The following is an 11,549-nucleotide window of genomic DNA, read 5'->3' as shown; positions in this document are numbered from 1 at the left end:
CCCACCCACCCGCCCGCCTGCCTGCCCATCACCTGTCCAAGGGCCCCTTGGGGAGCAGGCTCACTTGGTATCCAATATGGAGGTCAAGTTCTCTTCAGTCACACAATGATTCTATTCATTTTGATCACTTTTAAGTTCAGGTGGGAGAGCATGTTTTGGAGATAAAAAGGCTGACTAGCACAAACATCTTCTCTCTGATTTGACAACCTCTTCTGAAGAGTGAACCACGTTTGGTACAAATCCACTCTTCACCCCTTCCCAGCCCTCCTGGATGGTAATATCCCCCCTTTTAACCAGCTCGTATATGTCTCTTGTCAGGTCTGTGAAGGCTTTCTCCACATTAATGGCGTCTCGGGCTGACGTCTCAATGTACTTCATGCCGTATGCAGCAGCCAGTTTCTCTGCCTCGTGGCGAGTCACTTGCCTCTGTGTATCCAGGTCACACTTGTGGCCCACGAGAACAAATACGATTTGGTAGGGCTGAACGTGTACTTTGGTCTCTTCTAACCACTCATGGACATTCTGGAAGGACCTGCGGTTGGTAATGTCAAATAAGAGCAGACCACCTACTGAGTTCCTGTAGTAGGCACGAGTGATGGATCTACAACACAAGAAAGAAGTAAAGAATGAAGGCCATGCCCAAACTCCTGCACTTCAATGAACTCAGTGTATTCTGTTGTCTCTGGTTAGTGACATAGTCCTTTGGTGAAAATTGTTTTCTTTTTTAAACACAGGAATACAAATGTCATTCCATAATAATAATGATATATGAATTCTCAATTGAGCAAAACTTTGAGATGGAATCTTCTAGAAACGAATGCTCATGGACATACAGGCATTTTCCCTCGATTTAGGCAAGAGCCACAGTTAACTCTCCAAGCCCACATCTGAATAGCTGAATGAGACTTCCTCTTCTGTTCAGTGGGATACGGGATACTTAAGTAACAGGTTATCATGAGGCAAATGAAATAATGGATGTTAAAGTATTCTGTGATCTGGAGAACTCATTACAAATTATAGAAGTTGGAAAAGGATTTTCTAAAAAATAAGAATGAATTTACGATAGTTGACAGAAAATGCTTATAAGTATATAGGTATATTACAATATACTCCATTTTTTTCCCATTTATCATTACCACGTTTGTCTATTATTATATTTTTATTTTAATCTAACAGGGGTCCTCAGTCTCTTCTGTGAGGAGGAACATAATTTTGTTTTTTATTTTCCAGGCCATGTGGGAATAGGGAAAAGAGGGATGGTCTGCAAAGGCCTTGAGCCAAGTGTCTGCTGGCCCCACTTCCTGACACATTTTGAAGAGGCTGACTCGGGAGCCACAAGCTGGGAAAAACTGCCCAAATAGCCAAAGCTTCCCCTTAAAATAATATGATTTATTTAAAGCATTGTAGAATGCTTTAGAATGTTTCTAAAACCTATTATACATTTTCTGTACTTCTTAAGCAGAAGAAACCTCATGCATTTTCGCTTCTTGATTTGAGGAGCTTCATTTTCAATATGCATTATGGTACTTTTCTCAGAGCATATTAGACATTGTAGAACTACTTGCTTGTACAATCACTTGCTTTAGACTACTGTGCTTTTTTTTGTTTTTTACTACTGTGCTTTTTGATCTATGTTTATTTTTAGTTTTTCTGTCTCCTTGGATGAAGATAAACAATGAGGGACTCAATAGCTTAAGGCTTAGGACAAATGGCCCAGTGGTAACAGAATAAACAATGTCCAGGGAATTAAAGTCCAAGCTAGAGGATGGTAAGGAGAAACCTTACAAATTGAGTTCGCCTCCAGAACCAGGCAAATCAGCCATAAGGACTGAAAGCATTTCTAATTCCCTTATGTTTGAAGATTCATGGAGAATGGTAGGTGTACCAGAAAATTCGACATGAACAAAGATTGTGATTCATGAACAGCTTGGTTCAAGAAATCAATAGGCAAGCTGTAGTCAAAACTCTAAAATACATTATTACATTAATGGTTCATGACTATTTAGAAAGTAGCAAAGCCCTTTCTTTATCAATGCAACACAAGGCTACATAAAAATTAAAACCTCCCATACATCAAAAAATTTTCTTAAAAGACATGAAAAACTGGGAAAATAGTTTACAATATCCATGACAGAAAAGGATTAATGTTCTTAATATATAAAGTGCTGTAAGAAATCACTATCACCCAATAAATAGTAATCAGTGGATAGGAAAAGGCTGTTCATACAGAAAGAAATTCCAATAAGCATAAAAGATACCTTTCTTCAATTATAATATGAGAAATGCAATCACAAGTTCAAAGTGAACCTGAGCAAGGATATTTGAAATTTTCTCTTCTCCCCACCCCTCTTCAACCACCTAAGCAGCATCTTCTACGCCTGATTAGTGTTCGATAGCTAAATGAAGAAACGATCCTAAACATGAGCTATTGAGCCCTCTTGATCTAGTTCCTGCTGCTCGGCATGACTGTAGCTCAAAGTTTTCTGTGTACACTGCTCTCTCTCACTTATGTCTTCATACACGCTGCTTCCTTGCCCTGGGCTTTTCCTGTTTTGCTTGGGTATCACATTCATCAGGCCTCATCTTCTCCACTTAGCCTTCCCTCATCTGTGTTCATACATATAATTACAAATGATACATACTACAAGGGCCACCAAAGGGTTGTAAGAGAAAATTAAACCTGTTTATTGAGTACTCAATATGTGCTAAGCGTTCTGGTAGGCAGTGGGCATACGGATATGAACAAGGCACTCTTTTGTGTAATTGCTGGTCTATTTTGCCCCCAGTATGCTAGCACAGACATTCTAAGAGGGAAATGCCTATGTCTGTTTTGTTTACATGGCATCCCCTTGCAGGAGTTTCCTCAGGCTGTTTTCCCAGAAACAGTGCAGTGTCTGGCATATAGTGGATGATCATTCAGTGTCTGCTGGTTGCAAGAAGGCATCAATCATCAGTGTCTATTTCATATATATATATATTTCTATATAGTATCTATGTTTATATCTATATCTAGTTATCTTTATCTCTGTCTCTACATCATCTATCTATATCTGTGAGTTACATTAGGATGACCTGGGAACATTTTCGAAATGTAGTATAGGGACTGAAATCGATGAATTACAGTGATCAACTCCAGCTAGTTTATTAGCCACCAAGGGGCAGGTTGGTGCAGTTGTGGTGCGAGCATTATGTATTATTGACTGGCCTTCCCAGCCAGTGTGCATCTTTCCCTGCACTGAACTCCCAGCTACCTGAAGGTGGGCTTGAGGAGAAACTCTCAGACCCTCGGTACCTTCCCTAAGGGCGGCGACCAGGACCAGGAAGTCCTCTTTCCCCAGGGACGGTGCAAGCCCCAAAGACCCTCCCACTGCTCGCGGGCCCGGGCTGCGCTCCCACCTGAACCTCTCTTGACCCGCGGTATCCCAGATCTGGAGCTTGATGCGTTTTCCTGGCTCGATCTCCACCAGACGGGAGAAAAAATCCACCCCCACCGTGGGGTCCGAAACCTGGGCAAAGCGGCCCTCGGTGAAGCGGCGGATCAGACAGGACTTGCCCACCGTGGAATCCCCGATGACAATGAGCCGGAACTGGTACAGCCAGATGGCCTCCATGGCCGGGGCTCGGCAGGTCTCCTTGGCCCAGGCCGTGGGCGGCGAGATAGGGGCGCCCGGCCGAGGCCTCAGCGCGACTCGGTCCTGATCTAGATTGGCCACGAGCGCATCGTGGGCCTGGCAGCCTGAGGCGAGGTAGGCCCAGGCGCAGGGAGAGAGGAGGGATGGATGCTGCGCTCGCAGAGGTGATGAAATGGCAGCAGCATCAGCACCACGCATTCTGACTCATCACTGACTACAGGGTTACTGTAATCCTCCGCGTAGAGGCGACGCCCAGAACCGCACTGTCTGTAAGAGGAGCGCACACAGAAATGGCCGGGAAAACAGCTCGTTCCCTTCCTTTCTAATTCCTCTTCTTAATTAAAAATTTTCTCTCTCTCTCAAATTGCAAAAGTAACACCTCTTCATTAAAACTAACGAAACAATACAAAAATATACAAAAAAGGAGTCTATAATTATCTGCCCCCTACTTCCCCAAGATATTAACAGTTTGTTATAATTCTTCCACGTGTATTTCTATGAAAATATACATACATATACATATTTATTGCTGTTTGATTTTACAAAAATTTGATCGAACTGGACCATTACTCTGACACTTGCTTTTTGCAATTAATAAAGAATCATTGGCATCTCTCCATTTCCAACTATTTTCCTTTTGCCATAACAATGCTGCAATATTCTCTTAAGTATAGTCACACGTACATTATTTCTATGAAATAGAGTCTTAATAAGAAAGACCAGGAAGTCAAAGAGTATGAATATTTTAAATGTTATATATATGGGCATTATACTTTGCAAACATACTGAGCAATTTAAATTCTAGTCAGCAAGGTGTGAAAAGACCATTTTTTGGCATTACTTCAAGCATCATATATGATATTCTTTCTTAAATCTTGCCAATCTGATGTCATTAAAAATAAATGGAATCATAGAATATGTAGACTTTTGTAACTGGCTTCTTTCACTTACCATGATGTTTTAGAGTTCATCCACATTGTAACATGTATCAGGACTTCATTCCTTTATATAACTGAATACTATTCCATTGGGTGACGTAACACATTTTGTTTATCCATTTATCTGTTGATGGACATTTGGGTTGTTTCCGTCTTTTGGCTGTTATGCATAATGCTGCTATGAACATTCATGTACAAGTTTTTGTTTGTACAAGTTTTGTTTGAACAAGTTTTTGTTTGTGTTCAAACTCTTTTGGGTTTAAACCTAGGAGTAGAATTCCTGTGACCTATGGTAACTATATGTTACATCCTTTGAAGAAATTACAGACTGTTTCCCACAGTGGCTGCACCATTTTACATTCCTACCAGCAGTGTATGAGGGTTCTGATTTCTCCATATCTTTTCCAACACTTGTTATTTTCTGACTTTTTGATTCTAGACATCCTAGTGGGTATGAAGTGGTATCTCATTGTGGTTTTGATTTGCATTTCCCTGATGACTAATGACAATGTGCATATTTTCACATTCTTATTGGCCATTTGCATATGTTCCTTGGAGAAAGGTAGGCTCAGATTCTTTGCCTTTTTTTTGGCCGCCAAGCGGCTTTTGGGATCTTAGTTCCCCTACCAGGGACTGATTGAACCTGGGCCCCTGGCAGTGAGAGCTCGGAGTTCTAACCACTGGATAACCAGGGAATTCCCCCTTTGCCCATTTAAAAACTGGATTATTTGTCTTTTTATTATTGAGTTGTAAGAGTTCTTTACATACTGTAGGTGCAAGTCTCTTATCAGATATGTGACTTGTAAATATTTCCTCCCATTCTGTGTGTCTTTTTTGAACTTTCTTAAGGGTGTCCTTTGAAGAGCAAAGTTTTAAATTTTGATGAAGTAAAGATTGTCTGTTTTTGCTTTTGTGGCTTGTGCTTCTGGTGTCGTGTCTAAGAATACTTTGCCAAATTCATTAAGATTTACTCTTATGCATTCTTCTAAGAGTTTTGTAGTTTTAGCTCATACATTTAGGTCTGTGATTCACTTTATGTTAGTTTTTATATATGCTGTGAGGTAGGGGTCCAGCTGCCTTCTTTTGCATGTGGATATCTACTTGTTCAAGCACCATTTGTTGGAGAGACTATTCTTTCCCCATTAAAAAAAATATATTTATTTATCTTATTTTTGGCTGCGTCAGGTCTTAGTTGCCGCACTTGGGATCTTCGTTGCGGCCTGCAGGCTCCTCCTTGCTGCACGCAGGCTTCTCTCTAGTTGTGACCCATGTGCTCAGTAGTTGCGGTGGGCGGGCTTAGTTGCCCCGTGGCATGTGGGATCTTAGTTCCCTGACCAGGGATCGAATCTGCATACCCTGCATTGGAAGGTGGATTCTTAACAACTGGACCACCAGGGAAGTCCCTCTTTCCCCATTGAATGATTTTAGCACCCTTGTTGAAAATCAGTTGACCATAGACTGGTTTAATTCTGGACTCTCAATTTTATTCCATTGGTCTATGTCTAGTCTTCTGCCAGTACCACATTTTCTTGACTGTTGTAGCTTTGTAGTAAGTTTAGAAATCGGGAAGCATGAGTCCTCCCACTGTGCTCTTTTTTTCCAAGATTGTTTTTGGCTACTTGGGGCCCCTTTCAATTTCATATGAATTTTAAGATCTGCTTGTTAATTTCTGCATATAAGGCAGCTATGATATTGATTGAGATTTCATTAAATCTGTAGATCGATGTGGGGAATACTGCCATCTGAACAAAATTAAGTCTTCAAATCCTTGAACATAGAATATCTTTCCATATATTTAGGTCTTTTAAAATCTCTTTCAACAATGCTCTGTAGTTTTCAGTTTACAAGTCTTACACTTCTTTAGCTAAGTTACTCCTAAGTATTTTATTATTTTTGATACTATTTTGAGTGAACTGTTTTCTTAATTTCATTTTCAGGTTGTTCATTGCAAGTGTATAAAAATATAATTGATTTTATATTTTTCAACTTTTTTTTTTTTTTTGGCCGCACCATGCAGCTTTGCAGGATCTTAGTTCCCCGACCAGGGATCAAACCCGGGCCCTGGAAGTGAGAGTGCTGAGTCCTAACCACTGGACCGCCAGGGAATTCCCAATTTTTTTAGGGTATTCTTTATGATTTGGTCAAATGGTTTTTCTGCATCTTCGAGATGATCATGTGATTTGTTTTTATTCTATTTGGTATAATGTATTACATTAATTGATTTTTGGATATTGAGTTAACCTTGCATTCCTGGTATAAATCCTACTTGATCATGGTGCATAATTTTAAAAATATGTTTTTGGATTTGATTTCTAGTATTTTTGAGGATATTTTCATTCATATGCATGACATTTATTGGTCTATAGTTTTCTTTTATTGCAATGTCCTCTTCTGGTTTTAGTATCAGGGTAATGTTGGCCTCATAAAATGAGCTGAGAAGCATTCCTTCCTTTTCTGCTTTTTGGAGGAGTTTGTGAAGAACTGGTATTAATTCTTCTTTAAATGTCTGCTAGAATTTAGCAGTGAAGCCATCTGGGTCTGGGCTTTTCTCTGTGGGTAGTGTTTTGATTACTAATTCACTTTCTTCACTTGTTATAGCTCTATTCAAATTGTCTATTTCTTCTTGAGTCAGTTTCAGTAGTTTGTACCTTGGTAGAAATGTCTCCATTTCATCTAAGTTATCCAATTTGTTGGCATACAATTGTTCATAGTATTCCTTATAAAGGAATACTATGTATTCCTTTAAAATTTTGTAAGGTCAGTAGTAATGTCCCTTCTTTCATTTATGATTCTAGTGATTTGAGTCTTCTCTCTTTTTCTTCTTGGTCAATCTAGCTAAAGATTTGTCAATTTTGTTTTCAAAGAACCGACTTTTGGTTTTGTTTATTCTATTTTTTTATTTGCTCTCCATTTCATTTATCTCTGCTCTAATCTTAAGTATTTCATTCCTTCTGTGTGATTTAGTTTGTTCATCTTTTTCCAGTTCCTTAAGGTGTAAAGTTAGGTTATCGATTTGATATCTTCCTTTTCTCTAAATATAGGCATTTACATTGAGCACTGCTTTATCTGCATCCCATAAGTTTTGATATTGGTATCTTCATTTTCATTTATCTCAAATTATTTTATGATTTCTCCTTTGACCCATTTGTTACTTAGGAGTGTTTTGTTTAATTTCTATATATTTGTGAGTTTTCCACATTTTTCCTGCTATTTACTTGTAATTTTATTTCTTGTGGTCAGAGAGCATTCTTTGTATCATTTGTATTTTTTAAAAATTCTTAAGGTTTGCTTTATGGCATAGTATATAGTCTATTTTGGAGAATGCTCCATGTGCACTTGAGAAAAATGTATATTCTGCTTTTGGGTGGAGTGTCCTATATATGTGTATTAGGTCTAACTGGTTTTTAGTGTGGTCCAAGTCTCCTATTTTCTTGTTGATCTTCTGTATAGTTGTCCTATCCATTAATGAAAGTGTAGTATAAAGCCTTCAACTATTATTGTACAACTATTTCTCACTTCAATTCTATCAGTTTTTGCCCTATGTATATTTTGGATTTCTGTTTTTCAATGCATATATATTTGTAATAAGAATGAATTGACCCTTTTATCATTATGAAATGTTCTTCTTTGTCTCCGGTAACTTTTCTTGTTTTGAAGTCTATTTTGTCTGATATTAGTATAGCCACTTCAGCTTTCTTGTGGTTGCTGTTTGCATAATATATTTCCATATTTTTACTTTCAATCAATTTGTATTGTGGAATATTAAGTATGTCTCCTGTAGACAGCATATAGTTTATCATGTTATTTTATCCAATCTCACAATCTCTGCTTTTTTCCTGGATTGTTATTATTGTTATCATTGCCATAGTTGATTTACATCTGCCGTTTTATTCCTTTCCTTTTTATATAACTTATGGGGTGTTTTGTTCCTCTATTTCTCCTTTATTACCTTTTTTTTGCATTAAGTGAATATTTTATAATGTAGCATTTGAAGTTTTTAAATGTTTTTTAAGATATATTTTTGAGGGGTTTTTTTGGTGGTTGCTCTAGGGTTTACCAAATATTTCTTAATTTATCAGATGTATACTACCTTATACCTTCAGATGTATACTACCTTATTCCATATATATATATTCTATATAATATATAGAAACATTACTCCTATAGAGCTCCGTTCCCTTTTCTCCCTTTTAATATTACTATTATACCTATTATGTCCATTAATATTACAAATCCAACAATACATTGTTATAATTATTGCTTTGCCATCTGTAGTCATTTCCCTAGCCCAATATAGCTTGACTCACAGTCACTTTTTTTTTTTTTTTTTTTTTTTTTTTGGTACGCGGGCCTCTCACTGCTGTGGCCTCTCCTGTTGCGGAGCATAGGCTTCGGACGCGCAGGCTCAGTGGCCATGGCTCACGGGCCCAGCCGCTCCACGGCATGTGGGACCTTCCTGGACCGGGGCACGAACCCGTGCCCTCTGCATCGGCAGGCCGACTCTCAACCACTGCGCCACCAGGGAAGCCCCCAGTCACTTCTTTTGCACTGCCTTTGGCAAGTATATTACATTTTATGTTATAGGCCCAACAGTACACCATATACATATTATTTTATACATTAAAAAAAATCAGTTCAAAGAAGAGAAAAATATACATTTATGCAGTCTTTTATAATTACATAAACACCTTTACTGGTGCTGTTTTTTTTGTGTGTGTCTATGTGTTGTTTGAATTGCCATCTGCAGTCGCTTTCAGCTTGAAGAACTTCCTTCAGTATTTCTTGTAAGGCAGGTCTGCAACAAATTCAGTCACTGCTTGTTTGTTTACCTTGTAATGTCTTTATCTCCTTTCCTTTTTTGAAAGATTTGCTGAATATAGGATTCTTGGTTTACAGTTTTTCTTTATCACTTTGAATATGTTATCCCAATGCATTTTCTTTTTTTACCATTTTCGTTCTTTATTTTATTGAGGTATAGTTGATGTACAGTATTATATAAGTTCCAGGTGTACAACACAGTGATTCACAATTTTTACAGATTATATTCTATTTATAGTTATCATAAAATTTTGGCTATATTCCCTGTGTTGTATAATATATCCTTGTAGCTTATTTTATACATAGTAGTCTGTACCTCTTAATCCCCTACTCCTATCTTGCCCCTCCCCTGCATATTTCTTTTAAGTTGACTGTTAATCTTTTTAAAAATTAATTAATTAGTTAATTAATTTTATTATTTTTTGGCTGCTTTGGGTCTTCGTTGCTGTGCGTGGGCTTTCTCTAGTTGCGGCAAGTGGGGGCTACTCTTTGTTGTGGTGCGTGGGCTTCTCATTGCATTGGCTTCTCTTGTGGCATGCGGGCCATGGAGCTCGTGGGCTTTAGTAGTTGTGGCTCGCAGGCTCTAGAGTGCAGGCTCAGTAGCTGTGGCACACAGGCTTAGTTACTCTGCGGCATGTGGGATCTTCCCGGACCAGGGATCGAGCCCATGTCCCCTGCATTGGCAGGCAGATTCTTAACCACTGCACCACCAGAGAAGTCCTTGACTGTTAATCTTATTGGTGTTCCATTTTAAGTGATGAGTCATTTTTTTCTTGTTACATTCAAGATTTTCTCTTTGACTTTAATCATTTCTTTGATTTTCAGAATTTTTACTATGATGTATCTATTTGTGAATCTCATCATCTGTATCCTACTAGAAGTTCATTGAGTTTCTTGGGATGTGTGGGTTATTGTTTTTCAATAAATTTAGGACGTTTTCTGATATTTTTTTGGACAATTTTTCTACTCTTCTCTCTCTTCTGGTATTCTCATTACGCCTATGTCGGTGCACTTGATGGTGTCCCACATTTCTCTGAGACTCTGTTCATTTTTCTTCATTCTTTTTCTATCTCATTTTCAGCTTGCAGTACTCTCTATTGAACTGTCTTCAAATTTGCTAATTCTTTCTTCTGCTAGTTGAAATCTGTTGAACCCCTCTAGTGAATTATTTATTTGTTATTGTACTTTTCAACTCCAGAATTTCCTTTTGGTTCTTTTTCCTATCTCTGTATTGATATTCTATATTTGATGTGACATTGCCATCGTATGGACCTTTACTTTTTTAACCATGCTTTCCTTTAGTTCTGTGAACATATTTGTAATGACTACTTTGAAGTCTTTTTCTGTTAAATCTGACAGCTACTTGCTATCACAGGCAGCTTCTGTTGCCTATTCCCCCCCCCCAACCCAGTGTATGAATCATACTTTGTTTCTTTGCATGTCTCATAATTTTTTTGTTGGAAACTAGATATTTTAGACAATATATTGTAGTAAGTCTGACTGTTGGTCCACTCCCCACCCCAGGGTTGGTTATTGTTAATTCTTCTTATTCTTCTTCTTTAGTGACTAGCTGGACTATGTTATCAGTGAAGTCTGTCCCCTCGCCCCCATGATGTTTTACCCTGGGAAGACAGTGACATTGGCAGGACTTTCTTTGCCTGACCACGTCCAGCTGTTAAACTCCACAAATTGCCAGCTGATAATATATTGTTTTCATCAAAGCCTTGGGAGCATAAATTGGTCTTCAAACTAATTCAATCATCACATTGCAGCTCCTTTGAAGAATAGTTTCTGAGGTTCATGCTTGATATTTGTTCTGACCCCAGGAAGGTTCCTACTTGGCTGATAGTCTGTATTTTCATTAAATCCACAAGTTTCTACCCAGTGCCTTTCACTACAACTTCCACTGTTCTTGAGGGTGTCCTTAGGTTTGAACTTCTCCATGCTCTCTTGTAAATAAAATCAGTTCCTTTGGGAAGTCATTAGGAGCTAGCTGTTTTATGGTCTGCTCCTCCCTTTGGGCAAAATCTCTGAGCCAGGGCTCTGGAACTGCGATTGGGGACAATGGCCAGCTTCTTTCTGAGTGACACTCCTGCTCTGGGAGTTGAACATTTGGAAGGGGGCATCAGCCTGAAGTGGAACCACCAACTCATAAGCCAGG

The 11,549-nt window shown here is 38.5% G+C and overlaps 2 protein-coding genes across 2 annotated transcripts in view; both read right to left on the bottom strand.

The window, feature by feature from the left end:
• Window positions 1-100: 100 nt before the first annotated feature.
• Window positions 101-3,908, bottom strand: RAB39B (RAB39B, member RAS oncogene family). The gene is made up of 2 exons (XM_007466980.1): window positions 3,397-3,908; window positions 101-601 (listed from the first exon to the last, which is right to left on the bottom strand). The coding sequence occupies exons 1-2, from the start codon at window positions 3,828-3,830 to the stop codon at window positions 175-177; spliced, it is 861 nt and encodes a 286-aa protein (XP_007467042.1). The 5' UTR covers window positions 3,831-3,908; the 3' UTR covers window positions 101-174.
• LOC103083910 (factor VIII intron 22 protein) overlaps window positions 3,847-11,549 on the bottom strand; it is a 12,961-nt gene continuing 5,258 nt past the window's right edge. The window contains exon 2 of the mRNA XM_007466982.1: window positions 3,847-3,899. Coding sequence (XP_007467044.1) covers window positions 3,847-3,899 — 53 coding nt within the window. The remainder of the gene's footprint in view (window positions 3,900-11,549) is intronic.

Source organism: Lipotes vexillifer, unplaced genomic scaffold (assembly GCF_000442215.2).
Source record: "Lipotes vexillifer unplaced genomic scaffold, Lipotes_vexillifer_v1.1 scaffold1667, whole genome shotgun sequence".
NCBI classification, from domain to species: Eukaryota; Metazoa; Chordata; class Mammalia; order Artiodactyla; family Lipotidae; genus Lipotes; species Lipotes vexillifer.
This window is presented reverse-complemented; position numbering and strand designations above follow the sequence as displayed.

Bases quoted from the DNA above. Each gene is read 5' to 3' on its own strand.
- RAB39B (XM_007466980.1), bottom strand. From the start codon at position 3,830: ATGCGTGGTGCTGATGCTGCTGCCATTTCATCACCTCTGCGAGCGCAG. The intron at 602-3,396 runs GTGGGAGCGCAG...CTTGTGTTGTAG, and splicing joins GCGGGTCAAGAGAGGTTCAG to ATCCATCACTCGTGCCTACT.